The sequence below is a fragment of the Puma concolor genome, chromosome B4 (assembly GCF_028749965.1).
Source record: "Puma concolor isolate L17-30 chromosome B4, mPumCon1.1.hap2, whole genome shotgun sequence".
Taxonomy (NCBI): domain Eukaryota; kingdom Metazoa; phylum Chordata; class Mammalia; order Carnivora; family Felidae; genus Puma; species Puma concolor.
Window position 1 is genome coordinate 93897276 of NC_141673.1, and position 21882 is coordinate 93919157.

Consider the following 21882-nt stretch of genomic DNA (forward strand, 5'->3'; position numbering starts at 1 on the left):
TAACTTTTTCATAGTTTGTAATTCATAATTGAAATATCTTTTAGATGTATCTTCATGACATTTATTAAAAAATATTTTATAATTCCTAAAAAAATAAAATGTAAATTTTAACTCTTTATAAAGGATGAGGCTGTATTTATTTTTATTAGTCCATAGTAATTTACTTATACAGTGAGAATGTCCTGTGATGTAGTAACAACATATGATCATAATATAATTATTTTTATACTATACACACATTCCTAGCTTATTTGTAAACAAATACTTAGAGGAATTTGAAGTTTGGAACTTCATTTTTATATCACACCATTATTTATTACACTTAGAAGTTTATTTAATCCCGATTTCTAGTCTTTTAAATTAGAAGAATGTCAGGTTTCACACAAAGTAGAGAAAGTCAGCTAAGACTGTAGTATAATCAAAATTCATCCAATAATCCCTGAAAGCATAATTCATCATTGATTCTATTTAACCATGTAGAAACTCTTATTAATGACTATTCTAGGTTATCTATGTGTTTATTAGGTTATACAACATTCTGTATACCTTTTTCCATGAAATAATACTGTCGGTACTTTATTGGGACATTTGTTAAAAAAAACAAAAATGCTTAGTGCTCTTCTAACAAGATATTTCTTAGAAATTTTTACCCTAACTTTATGTGGAAGAAACACTATGAGAAAATTAGAGTAGTTGAAAATAATTAATAATCTGAATAGATACTGTGAATGCTTTCTTGATGGTATTGAAAATAGAACAAAATTAAACTAAAGAAAAATGTGAATGTCAGACTTCAGCCACAGGTATAGATATATTTAGTTTAATTCATTTCTTGGAATTAGTGCTAAACTTAAAATTTGCACGTGGGAGGTATTTTTTTTTCTAATTTTCCTTTACTGACAGTATAAAGTCAAGGCAAAAAATTGTCTTATTTTGTTTTACATTTCATTCTGTAATTTCTAATTCCAGCAAATATTAAACCACATTTTGGATGATATTGAATTTTTTATCACAAAACTCCAAAAAGCAGCTGAAGCATTTTCTGAGCTTTCTAAAAGGAAGAAGACTAAGAAAGGTAAAAAGAAGGGGCCAGGAGGTAAGTTGGATTTTCTTAATCTTCTAAAGACCTTTGAGAACTCCAGTGCTAGGCAGAGTTTCTGCCCTTGTGAACTGCTCAGCAAAACTCCATTGACAGTGGGCCAAGGTCCCTTTTTTTATTTTGGGATAGCACCTGGAAGTTAGGCAGAGACTAAGATGAGCCCAGGGAAAAGTCCATTTTGGTTCGAAGTTGGCTATGGTAAGGAAAGAGTCTAGGATACTTCACCTAAATCACAGAGACTCTGAGATGCAGCTGGTGACCATCTGTTTATAGTTTTAATTAGTGACTGCAGAATTAATGTCTGCTAAAGTCATAGCTCTATTCTTCCCATAATTGGATGTATTTTATTATAAATATAGAACCTCATTATTTTGTTAGAAGGATTGATTTTTCTCATTAATATAGTTGCAAATGTCAGTGGATTTGATTTTTTTTTTTTAATCACAGAACTCCCAAACAATATGTTCAGGTCACATACAAGCAGTTTTTGAGTATGCTGTAGTTAGCTATTTAAAATGGCTTCAAAATATATAAACTTGCACTTGTAGAACATAATGAAATACATAAAATAATAGTAAATAAATATTCCTTTCATGACACATGACTTTCCAGTCTTTCTCTAGCTCATGTCTATATCATAAGCATGTGACCTGTAGACCTGTCTTCCAAATGTGTATATCTGGATATATACGTCACTTCCTTATATTCTGAGATTAAGTATTATTGCTTCCTTATGTCTCACACCTCTTATTCCTGCTGTATTCTTTATGAAGGGTGTTCTATCCTTTTGGTCACCCAGATTCTAGACCACAGATTCTTGTATGATTTCATTCTCTAGCTTACAGCCAATATCAATATTATTTTTTCAATGTGTTGGGGTTTTTTTTGTTCCTTTGTTTTTGTTTTGTTTCTTTTTGGGAGAGAGAGTGTGTGAACAGGGGAGACGGGCAGAAGGACAGAGAGAGAATCCTAAGCAGGATGCTCAACGGCGAGCCTGACATGCATCTCGATCTCACAAACCATGAGATCATGACCTGAGCCAAAATCAAGAGTCGATGCTTAACCGGTTGAGCAATCCACATGCTCCTTCACTGTGTTTTATATCCAGTTGTTTTCATTTTCATTTGCATAACTAGTGTCTGCTTCAAACTGTGATCATTTTTACCCAGCTCTCTAAGTAGTCTTCAAGCCTCCAGTTTTTTATTCTGGGAGGACAGTTGTCTTAAAGCTCTAAGGCAGTCACTTTGTTCTCCTAAAAGCATGTTAATTCCATGTTCTGTTGAGTTAAGCCTACTCCTCCCCTTGGCAGTCAAGGTCACCCACAATCTAACCTTGATGTACTTTTCCATCCTCGTCTTTCTTTGTTTTAGTTTGTTGTTTCATGTACATACGATTTCCTTTTTTCATGTTTTTTAGTTATGCTGTTTTTATCCAACCATGACATTTTCTTACCAAATTGCCATGTAACAGACTTTCCAAATCTCATCTTAAAGGCTACTTTCCCTGTGAAACATCTTTTAGGTGTACATCCTCCCAACTCCCAACCAGGTGTAGTCTCTTTCTATAGTACTTCATTGGTGTATCTTTGTTACTTATCTGATTCATGTCTTCCATTAGATTTTAAGGCCCTACAGAGCGGGGCCTATAACTTACACATTTAAAAAAAAATGTTTATTTATTTATTTTGAGAGAGAGCAGTGGGGAGAGGGGCTGAGGGAGAGAGAGAATCCTAACCAGGCTCCATGCTCTGTACAGAGCCTGATGAGGGAGGGGCTCAGTCTCATGACCGTGAAATCGACCGGAACCAAAATCAAGAGTCAGTTGCTTAACCACTGAGCCCCCCGGAGGCCCCATAACTTATACATTTTTATAGTCTTTGCAATGATAAGCACAGTAACTGGGACATAAAAAGGCTACAGTATACGTTTATGGAATTGATGAGTAATTGGTAGTGCCTAAGGATAGAAGAATCCATTTCAAATGTCGGATCATCTTAGTTTGTTGCAGTTAGTCTATGACATGTGGTAGAGTAGCTACACAGCGTGGTATCTGGTATGATCATCAAATTTTATAGACGCAAATGTGTTCTACTTTTTCATTTAATGTATTTTCTTAGAACTTTGCTTTCATCTGTCCCTCTTCCCATTTATTTCTTTTAGAGGGCGTTTTAACTCTGCGGGCAAAACCTCCTCCTCCTGATGAATTTATTGACTGTTTACAAAAGTTTAAACATGGATTTAACCTTCTGGTAGGTGAAATTTATTTATATATAACTAAAAGAAACAAATGAAAGAAATCAAAGCCCTGCCAGGATGTTATTGATTAAATTAAGAGATAAGCTTTTTCCTGTGGGTTTTTTGGTATGTGTGTCTTGATTTTTCTTTAATTAGGACAGTAGCTAGTAAAACCTATGTATCTAAGCAAATTATCAAAAAGGAATGATTCCTAACTTTTTAAAAACTAAATTCCCCTAATCTGACTTACCTAGGCTGATTAATACACTAAAAGTGAAAGTAGGTGTAAAGAACTCTTCCTCTGAGTCTGTGTTGGACCTTCATGAGTGTCTGTTTTTTGCTTATTACATCATAGTAATCTGTTTGTCTGGTTTCTTAATGCTACAGGCCAAACTGAAGTCTCATATCCAGAATCCGAGTGCTGCAGATTTGGTTCATTTTTTATTTACTCCATTAAATATGGTAAGGCTTTGTTAATATAAGAAAGGAATTACTCTTAGTACGTTTTTCAACCCCATGTGCCTGGCTGGAGTTACCTAGACAGTTTTTCTTCATCACCTTGCATGGATGCTATTTCCCTTGGCATCTATGCACATATCAAGAATGTGCAATTTGAGAGTTTGAAAGAACCTTAGAAATCATCTAGTTCAAACACCTTATTTTACAGTTGAGGAAACTGATGTCTGTGACAGCGCTAGGGAAATGAAAACAAAGATTTAGCGGATGCTGGTGTTGCAATGTATACTAGTATATAATAGAAATAGAAATGGCTATAATAATATAAAAGCTTTTCTCTTTCTCCCAAAATAGGCTAGACATGAGGAGGCGCTGGTACTGGATGGAAGGTTTTGCTCATGTATCTATGTATTCACAAATATTGAGAGCCTGCTGTGTGCTTCGTATTATTCGTAGCTTATCAGGAACAAAACAGACATAAATTTTTACCCTCTTGGAACGTATATTGTAGTATGGAGGGGCAATTGTTAATCTAAATACATGCATAAATAATGCATTTTGCTAAAAATAAGTGTTACTTGAAAAAATGCAGTAGGGACAGAGAACGGAGCATTTCAGGTGCGTGCTCATGCAAGTGCGCACGTGAGTTGTGAGCTGGAGTAGTACCCTTTCTGAATAGGGTTGGTTAAGGTGAGAAGGTGTCATTTGAGCAAATGAAGTGAGGAATGAGTCATGTGGATTTCTGAAAGAAGAGAATTCCAGGTAGAGAGCAGCTGTTGTAAATGCTCTGGGGTGGTAATTGCAAATTATGCTCTTGGAATAAATAAGTATTGTGACTGACATAGAATGAGGGAGATCTTAATTGGAAATGAGGTTAGCAAAGAAACGGAAGGTCATATTTTGTTGGTCCTTGTAGGTGATTGTGAAATCTTGTACACTTTGGAAGGTTTTCGCCAAAAGGATTCTTCTGGCTGTAATACTGGGAGATCTGGCGGAAGAAGAGACTGGAATGGTTATTAGAATAATCCAGATTGGAGATGACGGTGTTTGGATCAAGTAGCATTAGAGATCGTAAGAAGCCCGATTCTGGGTGTAAACCATAGAAGCAACACTTTCTGGTAGATAGGACATGCTGTGCAACAGCCAAGCGTATCTCCAAAGTTTGGCCTATGAGTGAAGAGATGGCCTAATTATTAACCAAAATGTAAAAAACAATAGGTAAGACAGAGACTACTACCAAGGTAGTAGTTACAAATAAAGAAGAGGAGTAAGGACTGGTGGATCCCTGTGCAGTTTCAGTGTGAGGAGAATAGAAAGAGCCAAAAAAGATTTGAGAAAAAGCAGTTAAGTCGGGAAAAGAAAAATAAGAATATTATGGTGTTCTGGAAGCCAAATGAAGAAAATGTTTCCAAGAGGAAGAATTGAACAACTGTGTCAGGTATCTGTGTGGTGGAAGCTGATTTTACCTCCACGTTCTTGTTACAGCTGTACAAAGGCAAAGAAAGATGATTTGTCTTTAAGGAAGTGACTCTGAAATTAAACAGATAATTTCTGCCTTTGTCCAGTTGGCCTGAATGTTCTCATATAGCCACACCGAACACCAGAGTAATATAGTCTCCATCTGTGTTGGTTCATCTAAAATGTAGGGGCTTCTCTTTCTAGATGGGAGAAGAGAGTGGACACTAGGGAACAATTAGTAGTCCTTACATTGCCCACTATATGTCAGGTTGAGTGACAGGCAGGTAATACAATTTTTTTCTCCCCAGAAAACTCCCTTCTCATACAGGTATATTTTTATATAAGGTATAATTTAAAAAATTTTTGTTAATGTTTATTTATTTTTGAGAGAGAGAGAGAGAGAGAGAGAGAGAGACAGAGTGAGAGTGGGGGAGGGGTAGAGAAAGAGGGAGACACAGAATCCGAAGCAGGCTCCAGGCTCTGAGCTGTTAGCACAGAGCCTGACACGGGGCCTGAACTCTCAGACCATGAGATCATGACCTGAGCTGAAGTCAGAAGCTTAACCGACTGAGCCACCAAGGCCACCCCCCTCACATAAGGTATAATTTTTGAAGCTAAAAAGAAGGGTGTGTTGGAAACAATTCCCTTTGTAGAGGAGTTGGACTTTCCTATGAGCTTATCCAGCAAAAGGTTATATACCCTTGTGTCATAGGCCAGGATCCAAGATACACATCTTCATTTTCTGAATTTTCAGTATCCAGGTATGTTCTTTCCTTATATGGTATGATAATATACTTCCCTTCCTATTTTATATTTCTTATACTTGCAAATATTGTAATAGCAATTGTTCCAAGCTGACTTTATGTAGAACCGTCTTGTCCTACAGGACAGCTAGGAGAATTCACTGGAATATTTAAGAGTACACAAAAAAAATGCTGGGGCTTAGGAAAAGCATGGCGACAGAAAGCAGGCAGAACAATTGTTGGCCCCACATACAGACAGGTATGAAAAGAGACTGGGCTACAAATCACTCTTTTCTACAATTCCACCAATTAGCTAGGTCATTCCCGTTTTGTGGGAGGACAAGTGAGCAAGGAGTAAAAAGAAGGCAGAATCTGTTTTAAATACTTCCAGGAGGACAGAGTTTCCTGTTTTCTGGGCTAAGGCAGGCACAGGTGGAGTGGTTGTGAATGGCTTTCCCTGTCAGAAGGGCAGACAATAGAGAACAGAATGACAATAGCAGTAATGATAATTGTTAGTATAGTAGTGTGTGATTATTTGGTGTTATTATTTCTATGGCTGTTTTTTAAAGAGTAAGAACTATATGAAGCCAATAAGCTTAATTTTGGTTTAGGGCATATGGACATTATGGTTTGAGTTCTTTAATATTTATCAAAAATGGAGCAAATTCAAATGCATTTTTCATAGCTTTTACTTGATTATCAGAAAAAAAATGAGAAAAACAAAATCCAAGTTACAAAAAGGAATAATAAATCTTATCCTTTCCTCAAGGGCAACTAGACAAGACCTGAAGTAGAATATGAAATGAATATTGCTTTACAAACATAGGAAAGTAACATTATCAGCATAAATGTCAGAACTGGGCAATAAAAGATTAGAAGATGAGAGTCCAAGGCTACATCAATAATTTATGAATGCTCCCATATGTTGTTGCTATATATAGAACATCAAATTTCTACTTGTCTAGTTATTATTGAATAATTCTTGCTATATAAGCTCTTTTAAAAATTAGATCAAGGCCATTCACATGCAACGAAGCCCAGACTAGCTCATTAACAAAATTTATATTCCTCACTCCTTTTTAAAAATATTTATTTATTTTTGAGAGACAGAGAGTTTGTGTGTGTGTGTGTGGGGGGGTGCGTACACACGTGTATGAGTTGGGGAGGGGCAGAGAGAGAGGGACACAGAGAATCCCAAGCACTATTAGTGCAGATCCTGACACCAGGCTCAAACTCACAAACTGCGAGGTCATGATCTGAGCCAAAATCAAGAATCGAACGCTTAACCTACTAAGCCACCCAGGTGCCCCTATATTCCTTATTCTTTAACACATTTGATACTGTCTTAGTTTGCGTATTAGGAAGTGTTGGTTATAGAGCAGTTTTTTGCCACCTTCTCATTCTTTCAAACTCTTTCACACATTGTAAGTAATTGCGTAGTCATTACATAGAGGAGAACTATAAGATAATAGGACTGGTTTCCCTAGCATGTAGAAATTAGCTTTTGCGATCAGGCTATGTATCTGAAAATATGATGTATTTTATCTTTGTTTTTCATCAAAAATGAGTCCTTATTAATGGTGTCTCTGATCAAAATATGTCTGTTGCTCTTTTAATGTTCTGCCTACAGAGATCCAGATGTATTACTTGGATAAGAAACTTGGGAAGGAACGTTCATAAAGAGCCTACTTCCAGCCACACAAAATTGAATGGCTTTAAACCTTGAAAAACCTGCTGCCTGCCCCCAGCATCTGCACACAAGCTTACCTACAGCACACATACATGCAAACCTGCCTGACATCCATTCTCCAGAGGGAACTATGTCTTGCAGCTTTTTATTTACATTTCTTTTGTTTCATTCCCTCCTCCCTCTGTGAAACCAAAGATTTAAAAATTCCTTTACTCTTAGATTTTACTCCTTAACTTTTCCTTCTTAATCATCCCTACACATTTACTAGAAGTGCTTATAGGGCTTGGAAGTAAGAAAATTACATGCTAAACAGTCAGGGTGGGTTTTGTTCTCAAGTAAGAGCCAATGTCCCTCCTTATCTTTGGTCTTTCACTGATTCTCATTCATCCCTCCAACACTGTGTTTTCTGCAGTTCACTTGGTTTGGTCCTAGTCCTCACGGGAGGGAAAACTGAAGAATAAGCCATAAGTTAAAATGTAATATGTTGCTAATACATATAAATTGTTTTGGGGACAGTGAGGTGCCTCAGAGCTATGCTGTGGGGTTAAGAAGGGCTTCCTGGAAGAGGTGGTACTGGAGTAGAGTTCTGAGTGATGAACGAAGGACCTCATGGGGAACTGGGAAGAAACATGTGCAGATACACAGAGGTATACGATAGCATGGCATGCTCAGGGCACTTGGATGACTGGGGAGAAACTGACTCTTGGTCTGAAGCCATTCAAAAAAAATCCCTTTTTACTTGTGCCATATCTCTGGGAAAGTGAAATTTTTATAAAAGGGCTCTGGTTTCTGCTCTAGGAGATAACTACCATTCTTTAGCCAGGAAATAGCCTCTGAGAAGTCAATTTGGAGCAGTTTCCAGACATACACTTATCATCATTTTGTTTATCAGAGAGTTGCACCTGTTTATTTGTTTCTGCTAGTCATTAAATTATCCATTTTAAATCAGGACAGTTTCCTAGAATTCGATTCTGGGAAAAGCTGTCATAGATTCAGAGTACCAGTTCTCATTCTTCTCTCACTTTTCTCTCCGGATCCTTTTATTTTTGTATGTCTTTATAGGCACAGCCATAGGCTGTTAACTTGAGACTTATTTCTCTCTAGAGTATTCCTTTATAGAACCGTATTTTTCAAGTTGGGCATAATAGATTTGCCAGGGAAGATACATGTACTTTTTTTTTTTTTTTTAAAGCAAAAAGCAGATAGTTAAACCACCTGACTTAGAATTCTCTGGATAGCCATTAGTATTTTCCAGGGAAAATACAGTCCTGTGCAGCCAATAGACAGATCCTGTGAAAGTCGTTAAACTATTAACTTTTCATTCTAGATTATTAGGCACTATTAGCCTGGGCAAGTTGACTTAACAAACTGTTTTTCATTCAGTAGTACACTGCACAACGTCAAAATTTGAGTATATGAAAACAGTGCTTGTGTTGGGCATAGATTTTACATATTTTGAAAATATACAAGTAATCATCATCTTCTTGCTAAAAAATGATTTATTGTCATTTTAGGTGGTGCAGGCAACAGGAGGTCCTGAACTAGCCAGTTCAGTACTCAGCCCCCTGTTGACTAAGGACACAATTGATTTCTTGAATTATACTGTCAACGCTGATGAAAGGCAGCTTTGGGTGTCACTGGGAGAAACTTGGATGAAAGCCAGGTAAGTGTATGAGTTTAATACCTATAATACTTTAAGTATTGTTCTTTGTTATTACATGAATCTAATGAGACATATTTTTAGCCTTCTACTTATGAAGGACCAGGCATTACAGAGAAAAAGCCTAAACCCTTCAAAAGCTAGTCTAGTGGAAAAGATATAAAGTATGCGCAATATAAGGCACGTTAAGTACCAGGAGTGACACATAAACTGCTGTTGTTTGGCAAGGTGGAACCATCAGGAGGAGGATTTAAAGAGGAGGGTAGTTAGCTTTCAGAGAAGGGCTGGCATTTAAATCAATAGATAATAATAGTCACATATTGTGTAATATATATGTACACACCATACATATAGGGTTTGCTAAGCAGTCTTCCATGAACTTTACGTAAGTACTATTGTTGTCACTGTTTTACAGATAAGGAAACTGAGGCATAGAGTGGTTAAGTAATTTGCTCAAAGCCATATAACTCTTAAGTGGCAGATCTGCCATTTGTATTCAGGCAGTCTGGCTTTGGAGTTGATGTCCATAATTATTTTGCTATGCTGCCTCTCAGTAGGATGAGTAGGATTTCCACGAATACATAATTGGGAAGGGGTTTTTCTAATAGAGAAACACAAATGAGGGCGTGAAGCAGGAAGTCAAGAGAATGGAGAATGAATATGGGTTTAGCTGACATATAAACTTTGGGTAGCAGGTGCTTGTGGAAAAGGGGGAGAGGAGAAAATGGTGTTAAATGAGGCACATGGAAATGAACAGGTGGGCTATGAGGGCTCCCCCTGCCATGCTATGGAGTTGGAGAAGATTGTATAGGCTGCAGAGAACCACTAGCTTTGTGAATAGGAGTGTGACATAATCACATCTGTGTTTTAGAAAGATCAGTCTGGTAGTTGAGCTCAGGAAAGACAAGATCCTTCTCTGGGTAGAAAGAAGGAGGGGATCATTTTAAAAATTGTATCTTGTCAATAAAGTGATTGTGGAAGACAGATCATTAACATTGCATCATTTATCATTGCAGTATTAAAGTTTTTCTGAGCAAAGCAAGGTATAAAACTTTCTCATTTTATGACATTGAATAAATAATTTTTGCCTTTCTTATCCAAATCATTTTATTGCTCTCACTACTTAGAATAAGCCATTCAGGTGGTCATTTAGAAGCTTTTCTTCCTAATGCTTTTGGATGGACTAGCCTAAAAGTAATGGATCAATTCATACTTTCTTTCTTCTGTTTCTTTTGTGGAAACACATATAAACTGTTCCCACTTGTATTTTGCACTTTGGCAACAGCTTGTGTTGGAATATGGCTTACATATTGAATGGTTTACCAAGCAAAAAATTCTTTAAAAGCACTGTAGTTGTTACTTTTATATTGAAAGCATTATTTAAATTTATTTTTATTATTTGTATATTAATATACCATGCTATTTGTATATCATACTATGTAAAAACTTGGTTAAACAGATTTCTTAAATCCATTAGATATTTGTAGGTTATGATCTTTTGATAAGTCTAAGTGGGATCTTTTAATATTTTCACATGAAACTTACTAAATTAATCAGATCTCATAGTACAAAAATAACCTATATTTTTAAATTTCTTGGTTTTGGGTCCTACCTCACAATGAGAAAATGAATGACCATTGGAAAAACTACATCAAAAGAAAATACACTGTTAGCTCTTGACATGAGAGATGGTCATTTCAAATCCTAATTGTTAAGAGTATTAGGAAAAGAATATACTGATTTAAAAACTCATAAAGATAACAAAAATTATGAAGATACTTAATAATCTGAATAAAATGGCTCATTTTATCATAGTAGAAATATAATCTGAAGAATTAATCTTTCACTTGTGAGAGATAAAACAACACAGTGGAGCAGAAATGAACCTATAATTTCTGTCCCAGGTGTTTTTGTGGTTCATGAGTGATTAGGAGCTCGTAGAAATAAGTCTCACTCAGAGTCATTAAATAATGAATGGGTAATGATTACGGTTCCAGATTAGTCCTAACTTGATTTCACTGATTAAAGACTAGCTGATAAATTTAATTTATAAAATTGGTAATGTTTCATTTAGTGGACTTATTCCTTTATAAAGCATAAACATTCAGAACATTCTCTGTTATTTCTTTTTAGGAAGATATGTCTGACACCAGGAGGGTTGGTTATGATGATGAGAGGGAAGGGAAGGGAAAGATGAGAATCTGAAACTACTTTAGATGCAAGAGAAGTTCATGTTCTAAATACTTTCAGCACTTCTAGCCTCACACTCCCTTTCCAGTTTTTCAAAACCTATATCCATGTTACGAAGATGAATGAATGGAGAATGGAGGCAATGTAAAAAAAACAGATCGTGAAGCAAAATTCAATCTTCATTTTGTTGGCATTACAATCTGGCATAAGCATGTTCCTTTTCCCTTTATTTGTGGAGAGAGGGCAGATTACGTATGCTTTGTTTTTGTTGGTTTTTGAAAGAAAAAATGTTTATTTTTGAGAGAGAGAGACAGACAGACAGAGCAGAGGCTGGGGAGGGGCAGAGAGAGAGGGAGACACAGAATCCGAAGCAGGCTCCAGACTCTGGGCTTTCCGCACAGAGCCCGATGCGGGGCTCGAACTCACAGACCGAGAGACATGACCCGAGCTGAAGTCCAGCTCGACTGAGCCATCCAGGAGCCCCTGTTTTTGTTTTTTTGTGGCTAACCTTGTTGAAAGTAATTTTGAACATGGATACATTTCTTAATTTTATGCCTTAATGTCCCTCTACAGAGCAGAGTGGCCAAAAGAACAATTTATTCCACCATATGTTCCACGGTTCCGCAACGGTTGGGAGCCCCCAATGCTGAACTTCATGGGAGCACCGATGGAACAAGATCTTTATCAGCTGGCTGAGTCTGTGGCAAATGTAGCAGAACATCAGCGCAAACAAGAGACAAAAAGATTATCCACAGAGGTAAAGTTTTTAACATCACTTTTTGTAGAAAGTGCAGTAATCTGTGCATTCTCTTCTAATTCTGATTGCGAGTTCTAGTTTTATTGATCTGAAGATTGTTCTAGAACTAATGACTTAAATGTCCTGCTGCCCTTAGTTACCTCTCAGCTTTTTATCGTTGTTGTGACAGTTGCTCTGTTTCCCTGTGAAGCCCAAGCCCCCCCCCCCCCCCCCCCCCCCCCCCCCCCCCCCCCGTCCCCCATATCATTCTTCCACAGCCTGCCAGCCATCACCCTGCCAGTGCCCTGGTGAGCCAGTCTCAATTTTTGAGTGCCTAGTTTCTCTCCTTGTCAGGGAATCACCCTGTTGCCTGTTGGCTTGTTCTATTTTTCTCATCCATTATCATACCCTTAAGACAGCTCCCTGGGGCGCCTGGATGTCTCAGTTTGTTAAGCGATTAAGCGGCTGACTTCAGCTCAGGTCATGATCTGTCAGTGAGTTCGAGCCCCGCGTTGGGCTTTGTGCCGACAGCTCAGAGCCTGGAGCCTGCTTCAGATTCTGTGTCTCCCTCTCTTTATGCCCCTCCCCTGCTCATACTCTGTCTCTCTGTCTCTGTCTCAAAAATGAGTAAACATTAAATAAAAATTTAAAAAAGAAAGCTCCCTGGACCTAGGTCTCCTAACCTGTCCCAAGCAGCTTTTTCCCAAATGTCCCATTTGTTTCCTCCTCTGTCCCTCCCTCCCCTCTCTTTCCTCCCTCCTGTCCCTCTTCCCCCTCCCTCCCTGTCTTCCTTCCTTCCCTCCCTTCCTTCCTTTCATTTAGTTCTAAACCCTGGAGCCCTCTCAGCCTGGCTAGAAGGCCAGAGCTTCTCCTGGATTCATTCCCCAGGCTCAAATGAGCATTTCTAACAGTATCATACCTTGAGAAGAATCACAAAATTTACTGTACCTTTCAAGTATTTAGTAAGCTTTGGAGTAATAACCTATTTTGTGAGCCAATGGGGGGATTGAAATTGGCTATGTTATCCCTTCACGTCTCTTAAAAATGACTTTTCTGTGATTCTTCTTGTTCCGTCAGAAAATTAAACATTGCTTAAAGCTGAAGCAAACCAAACAGGATGATCAGAACCTGAGGAATTAGGTGAATGAGGTCTATTTGGAGAAGAAACAGTAAATGATGACTAGATCCCCTTTGAGTTCCTGTTTGTTTCCTTTACTTAATTCCGTAGATAAATTTTCTCAGACTGCTGTGGGTATTCATAGCAAACATGATAGGAAGGAATGATTAGCAAACTAGAGTAAATCTTCACTTTTAAGGAAAAACACTTATATAAATTAAATTTTTAAAAAATCATTCCCTTGAACAATAACCATAATATTATAGAAGATTGATTAAATTCAAAACTTTAAAAAAGCCCATGTACTGCTTTGAAGATATGTTTTTTCCTAATGTAATTGTTTTTTCCTCTGGCACAATAAGGGTAGAGTCTATAACTACCTGTCCTTCTAAATGAGGGATTAAGAAGATGACTTCACAGCCCTTTGCCTTGGTCGGCAGGCACACATCCCTCTCCAGACCTCATCCTGGTGGATGGTGATGAGGATTTTATAGTTCAGACCTCATCACTGTGGATTTCCTTTCCTCATAGAGGGTGACTTTTCTAGAGGGAAAAAAAGATGTAATCAAACAGGAAATTATGATACACATGTTGCTGCTATAGTTACAGCTGACTCTTTTCAAATCACAGGAATTTCTAGCTTACAGTCTTTATATCTTAAATAAGAAAATACATCCACTTAATAATACATGCCTCAGAAATTCACTTCTGTGAGTTCTTTTTCAATTTGTGTATTTAAAGGGAGAGTAATGTGTTCTGGGCTCCCAGTGTAAAAGTTGTCTACTCTCACTGAATAAGTAATTTTAAAGGAAGAATTATTGAGAATCTTTCCTTATAATGAGCTATCATTTTCCTGTTGTAAACTATTTGCCATTTTATGGCTTAAGTACTTATTCCGAGGTTTTAAAAAAATGAAATGAAAAGCGCCTGCTAGCTGTTCCAGGGGAATTGATGCCTTAAGAATTTGTTGGAAAAGAGGCTGAGTAATGGTGATTTAAAATACATAAAAAATGCAATCATCCCTAGAAGAGAAACTTTATTATACTTTATTGCTACTAAAATAAATGCACTCAGGACAAGACTTGGATGATTCAAGATCTGGTGGTTTTGTTTAGAATCGAAAGGCATAGGTGACGTGGGGTGTCAAATGTGGGTAGCAATACTCAACTTCTTTACTTCCTCTGAACCAGCAACAGCCCTAGACAAGGCTGTGTATGTAGTCATCACAGTTAGTCATTTGTCATCATTCTCTCCTCCCTCCCAATATTCCCAGTCACTCTTAGGACCCAGTGATCTCATGCTGGCTGACCTCGCTCTGTTCTGTTCAAAGTTAGCCAAAGGTGAGGGTGATTCTACCAGGTTCTTGCACTCCGCCTTTTATAACAACCTTTAATAAAAAGCTGCCTAACCATCTGATGCCTCTGCTCTCAACCAGGGAAATGAGAAACCAACTTAATTAAGCTATTTATTTCTTTTTTAATTTCAGCTTTATTGAGGTATATAATTGGAAATCCTAAGATATTTAAGGTGTTCATCTGGTGATTTGATACACATTGTGAAAGGATCCCCCTGTCTAGTTAATTAACACATTGACACATCTATCACCTCACATATTTATCTTTTTTTTTCTTTTGGTGAGAACATTTAAGTTCTACTCTCTTAGAAAATTTCAATTATACACTATAGTGTTCTCAGCTATATTCACCATTACATTATATCTTCAGACCTCACTCATTTATAGCTGTAAGTTTCTGCCCTTTTACCAAATTCTTCCTATTTCCCCCAGCCCTTGGTACCCGCTTTTCTACTCTGTTTTCATGAATTTGACTTTGGTTTTTCTTTGTGTAAATTTCACATATAAGTGCTATCATGTCGTATTTGTCTTTTTCTGTTTGGCTTATTTCACTTAGCAGAATGCTTTCAAAGTCCATCCATGTTGTTACACACAGCATTATTCTCATGGCTGAATAATATTCCATTGTATGTTTATACCACATTATCCATTCATCTGTTAATGGGCATTTAGGTTGCTTCCTTATTGTGAACAATGCTGCAGTGAACATGGGGATGCAGATATCTCTTCAAGTTCCTAATTTCATTTCCTTTAGTATTATACCCAGCAGTGAAACTACTGAACATTTCTCATTTTTTGAGGAACCTCCATACTGTTTTTCATAGCAGCTGCCCCAATTTACATTCCCACCAATAGTGTACAGGGATTTCCTTTTTTTTTCCACATCCTCACCAGTACTTGTTATCTTGTCTTTTTGATGATCCTCACCCTAACAGGTGTGAGGTGACATGTCATTATGATTTTGATTTACATTTCCTGGATGATTAAAGATGTTGAGCACCTTTTCATGTACCTGTTGGCCATTTGTATGCCTCCTCTGGAAGGATGTCTGTTCAGTTGCTGTACCCATTTTTTATTTGGACTGGGTTTTTGTTTGTTTGTGTTTGGTTGGTTGGTTGGGTTTTTTTTGTTTTTGTTTTTGCTCTTGAGCTATGAGTTCTTTATATATTTTGGATTTTCAGTCTTTATCAGATACATGATTTGCAAATGTTTTCTCTGAATTTGTAAGTTGCCTTTTTGGCTTGTTGATGATTTAAGCTAAGGTATTTAAATGGTGAGAATTTTTTCTTTGTGTGTTAAGTGCAGTGTATTCCAGTGAAATATATTCCAGAGGAGTAATATAGTGTGAGTTTTTTTGACATCTACACTTGTCCACTGAAGAAACCCGACCCACACTGTGTTTATCCGTACTCCAACTAACTCTGTCATTAGAATGAACTGTAGTAAACATGTATCTAACACTTTTCTAAGACATTTCCAGTTTCAAATATTCTGCCCCAGTGAGTTCACAAACACTTTCAACAGCCAAGGACTTCCATTGCTTCAGGGTCTATTGTATGTGTCCCATACTCATTTCACATAAAGAAACAGTTAAAAATCTTTACATACTTTTTTGTTTTCTGGTCTTTGTTTCTTTGTTTTTTCCTCATAGCTTTAAAACTATGGTGCTCCTTGGGACCCACAGACCTCAGCTCCCCCTCCTGGCAGCACCTAGTAGGCTCATGTCAGAATTGTGTTAAACATAAAAAGAAATTACTCCCATCATTATCTTACCCTGGACTACTGACTCTCAAGATCTGTATGTTTCTGCCTTTCTGTATTTTCCTCAGTAGTAAATCTGGTAATAGTGCTGCCATTTAAAAAAAATAGGGACTGTGTACATTTAAAAAAATGAGAGGGTGGTATAATTTTAATACACAGAGTTTAGATGATTTTCATGTGACATTTACTTTGTTTGACTAGTAAAGGTCTGTTCCTTAAACTTAGAGAGCAAGGGGGAAGAGTTTTCTTCTTGTTTTTAAACCAATTTCATTTTATATAAATTGTTAACATCTATCTAATACCAAAATCACCTTCAGTGGAATTCCTAAGGAAAGAATGTATTACTTGCATACCCGGCTATTTTCAGAGTTAACATACAGCTTTTGTACTAATGACTTTTCCTGTTATAAATAGGTCTTTGATAAAAAAAGAATGTACCAACCCCATTTCATAATTTGTTAGTGATGGTCAATCACTTGAAAATGAAACTGATCATATTATAGTGGAGGGTTTTGTTCACTGACGTCAGTGGTCATTCAAATAGTCTTAGCAATTCTTTAATCTCTGTTTCTCTGTCTTTCAGCAGTCCAGTGTATCAGAGTATCCTCCACCTGATGGGTATGCATTCAATAACATGTACACAAGAGTGCCCCATCTGGACCAAGGGGAAGCTGCTGTGGCTTTTAAGCCAACTCCTAATCTCCACGTAGATAGGTAAGATTTCATGGGCGCCACTTGGAGAGCTGCGGATGACTGTCTCTGATTTAGTGCAAGTAGAGGTCCCAGTGTCTGCTTTGTTCACTACTTCTTTAAACTTTCCATCTGTTAATTGTTTGATAAAATTTCAGTTGCTCCTTTATAGAGCTGGCTTTGATAAAGAAAGCCTCTAGTCTATAATTCTAACTGGAAAACCTCCAGCCTATAACTCTAATTTAGAGAAAATGCCTTTGGATGACTTTCCCTTTTTAAAAAGGTGCTCTGACAAAATCTGTGAATTAAGAAGAAAGAAGAATTGTTTTTGAAACTCTCCACTAGTTTATACCAGATGGTCTCTAAGGATCTTTCTTTAAAAGGAAACAGTTTCCATCTTTCTCTCCTTCCAACAAAAACAAACCTTCCTTTAGATAGAACTATTTCTAAATATAAACTAAATATTTAGAAGAAGTCAGTGTCTTATTTGCCATTCTTACCATTTCATCTTACTGTATTTTATTTTTACTTTTCAGTTTTAGCTTTCATTTATTTCCCCTTAGTTTCACTCTTGAAAAAAAATTCAGCGTGGGTAAATGTGGAGAACTGAGATGGGGGAGAAGTAATGGCACTGGAGAAGGTTCACTTCTTCAGTCTTGTTTTCTAGCCTCTGTAAATGAGGGTGACAAATGAGGATTGTGGCCAACCCATATACAAAACAGAAAGAAAAGGAGGTGAAAAAGGAAATGGAAGGATGGTCATTCAGATGAATGGGACTGAAAGCTTGCGCTGGTACCTTCCTATCACAAAGCTTCTCTTACCACGAGGGTTGCATTCCCTTTACTTCTTTTCTTTAAAAAAAAATTGTTTAATGTTTATTTTATTCATTTTGAGAGAGAGATAGAACATGAGCAGAGATAGAGGGAGAAAGAGCATCCCAAGTAGGCTCTTGATCCCAATGCAGGGATCAGACTCACAAGACATGAGATCATGACCTGAGCTGAAACCAAGAGTCAGACGTTTAACCTACTGAGCCACCCAGGAGCCCCTTAGTACACTCTTTTCTTAATAGAATATAAAGAAGGTAGAATTTAAAATTTTTTGTTTTTGCTAGGAACGACAACAGAGGTAATACTTAAGTAACTGGTGTAGAAATTTTCCAAGTATTACTCTAAGGACACCAGTAACATATAGAATATAAAGTCAGCAATGAATAATACATTTTAAAGATGCCAACATATGAAATATTTTTTTTTAATTTTTTGATGTTTATTTTATTTTTGAGAGAGAGACAGAGTGCAAGCGGAGGAGGGTCAGAAAGAGAGGGAAACACAGGATCTAAAACAGGCTCCAGGTTTTGAGCTGTCAGCACAGAGCCCGATGTGGGGCTCGAACTCACGAACTATGAGATCATGACCTGAGTGGAAGTCAGCGACTAACCAACTGAGCCACCGAGGCACCCGAAATAAGCTTTAATTATAGATTCAATTTTTAGGAGATAATGCATGAAACTTATTTTTGAAGCTTAAAAGTTATTTCATTGAAATTCTTGAGTAACTTATTACTCATCCCAGTATTTTTTTCCTTTTTTTAAAACATATCCACGTACCAGAAATTATTTTAAATTGGTAATTCTTCCCTTTTTGTTCTATCTCTCCAGTAAACCAGTGATTTTTCATAGCAAAGTAACAAAGCTACAAAACCACTTGAGTACATTTCTCATGTGTGTTCAGATTTATAATATATATTGATAACTAACTTTGATCATTGTCAACCTTGGGACCACATCTAGCACATTGTGGCCACTCAGTAAGTGTAGATTTATTTGATGTATTGAATGATTGAATAGGCACATGATAGTGTATCCAACATTTCAGAGTCACTACCTATGTCTTTGCCCTTCACCTCTAAGCCTATTAGGTATAGTGTTACTGATGGAAAAAACTCTGCCATTTATTTTGGACAGCTTACCACAAAGTGTTTTAAAAGTTTATCTTGATCATTTTAGAGGGTCAGGAGAGTGTACTTTGACTTAGTGATTTAGTTATATCTCTGTACCTCATCTGCTTCCAAAATGGATTCAGTCAACTCACTTAAATTACATGCAGTTTAAGTAATGCTAATATTAAAATAATGAAGCAAAAACTACAAAATTAAGTAATCAAGAATGGGGGTAAGAATTAAAATTTTGGAAGTATAGATTGATACTGTGATTGAATTTCAGATTTGTCTTTGAGGTTCCTAGCTGTCAGCAGAAAGAGAAACAATCATTTGCTGTCATTAGGAAAAGGAAGAAGTATATATCGGTTTATTAGGATAAATAATGTTTTTTTTTATCCCATCCTCAAAAATATTTGTCTCATGAAATTTTGTGTAGAATGTGAGGGATGATGTAAGGGACATTACTTTTAAAGATTTTTTTCCTCATTTAGAGAATGTTGTGGTAAATATCACAAAGTTTCTTTTAGTAACCTTTGAGAAATAAAAAATTTAAATGGAATTTATTGAAGGCAATTCCATGAAGGGATACTCAATTATATATAGAGTTTAGGGTTGTCAAAATTTACCCGGGGAAAGAATTGTTAAAAAAAAATACATTGAGTGGTGGGGGCACCTGGGTGGCTTAGTTGGGTTAAGCATCTGACTTCAGCTCAGGTCATGATTTCACAGTTAGTGAGTTCGAGCCCCAAGTCAGGCTCTGTGCTGACAGCTCAGAACCTCCTTCATATTCTGTGTTTCCCTCTCTCTCTGCCTCTCCCCCAGTCGCACTTTCTCTCTCTTAAAAATAAATAAACATTTTTAAAAATTCAATAAAAAAATACATTGAGTGTTGGGTAGATTGTATATCTGAGTTGTCTTGTGGATCCCATCTCTCACTCAGGCTATTGTAATAGGTGCTGGATCGTTGACATAGGCACCTGGATCGTTGATGTTTCAGGTTGCTAAGAAAATGTATCATCATTATTGCAAAAGATAATCTGAAAGTTCTGGTCTGATATAAAATACACAGAGGTTTGGAATTTGCTTTTATAATTATTTTTTATTACCCTTAAACTCTATTACATGCCTATGCCTGGAATGCAGTAAATACCATGTGAAGTATATTCACTCTTCAGTGAAACTTACTGTGCCATTAGGTAAACCACCTGTTGAATTTAGAGCCCTCTCCTTTGAGGGATTACAGTTTACTTCTATCCCAAAGCAGTTCATGCTTCAGAGATGTCTCCGATCATTGCCGACTCCACATCTGCTCTATATCAAGTGCATATCGATTATTCCAAACCACGAACAGAGAACATACGTTTTTATATATTATAGATCTCTTAAGAAACTTTAGTTTATTATATATTTAGTTATTATATGGTCAATATTGTAGCTAAGTTTTATCTATAGAGGGCAAGAAACTGTAAACCGTAAAGATTTGTACTCTCTAAAGCACTTTTTGAGTGCATGCTGGGTAGTCATCTCTGAGACACTCAAAATAGCAAAGACTTCAAGGAGAGCTGTGGCAAACTTTTCTTTTTAATTCGCTGGTTCCGAAACACAGTGGCGGAGAGTTATTCTGCCCTGTTATAGTATACTCAACTCTCTATTATTAATGGTGATTATTTTCCAGATCATGGGAAGGGAACACGAGGGAAGAGAGAAACATAGAGAACTGAAATTATTGTTTTTCTGACTTTTGGAGTGGCTGAATTTTTTTATCCCCCCAAATGAAATCTAAATAGAATGTAAACATATAAAGTAGGGAAAAGGGGTAGGAAGCCCACAGAACAGCTGTTAAATTATTATTAATATATAATAATTATTTGGCTATAATGTCACTTTTCTCACTTTTCTTATTTTTTAAAACTATATCAAAAATAGCCAGTAGGTAGCATAGCTTTTGGGTCATCTTTTCTCATTGTCCCTTTCCTCTTCTGGAGTTACTAAGAGGTTGCCAATTACCTCTGATGGCAGAATACGTTGTGTCACAATTGTCGTGCTGGCCCTGCTGCGACTCATTATTCCAGAGGACCCTGGTGGGCCACTTGACAGGGGAAAGATGAACAAACGTCTTTAGTTCCTTTCTGCTTTTTCCCTTGTAGAAATGAGTAAGGAAATGTGGAAACGTAAATGGAGGAGAAAATGAGGGAGTTAAATTAAGAAACAACAGTTAAAGTGTTTTATTATTGAAATGAAGAAAATAGTAGTGCATTATTGATATATCAATTTTTGTATTACATATAGAGGTATATTTTAGTTATGTTAAATTTATTAGTGGTCATTTAATGATTAAAGGAAGTATTTGGTTTTTTAAGAAAGTTTTGTGGGTTTTTTTGTTTTTTTGTTATTTTGAGAGAGAGACCGTGAGGGAGGGACAGAGAGAGAAGGAGAGAGAATTCTAAGCAGGCTCTGCTCTCCCAGCTCAGAGCCTGATGCAGGGCTCCAATTCAATCACCGAACTGTGAGATCATGACCTGAGCTGAAATCGAGTTCGGTGCTTAACTGACTGAGCCACCCAGATGCCCCAAGAAAGTTTTCTTTTTAAAAAAGCATAGGACTCTTGGACCTGTTCTTACTATTAAAATAAGTTTATAATGAATGAATGGATTAACTAATTAGGAGGTGTTATTAGTCTTACTCTTAATTCATACCTACCCTTGCAATTTAGGAACTGGACAAAGCTTTTCTAAAACTTGACAGTCATAATT

The 21882-nt window shown here is 36.8% G+C and overlaps 1 protein-coding gene across 4 annotated transcripts in view; it reads left to right on the forward strand.

Moving 5' to 3' along the window:
• EPS8 (EGFR pathway substrate 8, signaling adaptor) overlaps window positions 1-21882 on the forward strand; it is a 194974-nt gene that overhangs the window by 149450 nt on the left and 23642 nt on the right. For 3 of the 4 annotated variants that reach the window (XM_086714001.1, XM_086714002.1, XM_025930157.2), the window contains 6 exons: window positions 970-1096; window positions 3259-3347; window positions 3721-3795; window positions 9195-9343; window positions 12104-12287; window positions 17082-17212. In XM_086714001.1, coding sequence (XP_086570127.1) covers window positions 970-1096; window positions 3259-3347; window positions 3721-3795; window positions 9195-9343; window positions 12104-12287; window positions 17082-17212 — 755 coding nt within the window. The remainder of the gene's footprint in view (window positions 1-969; window positions 1097-3258; window positions 3348-3720; window positions 3796-9194; window positions 9344-12103; window positions 12288-17081; window positions 17213-21882) is intronic. The other variant, XM_086714000.1, reaches the window with a different exon arrangement.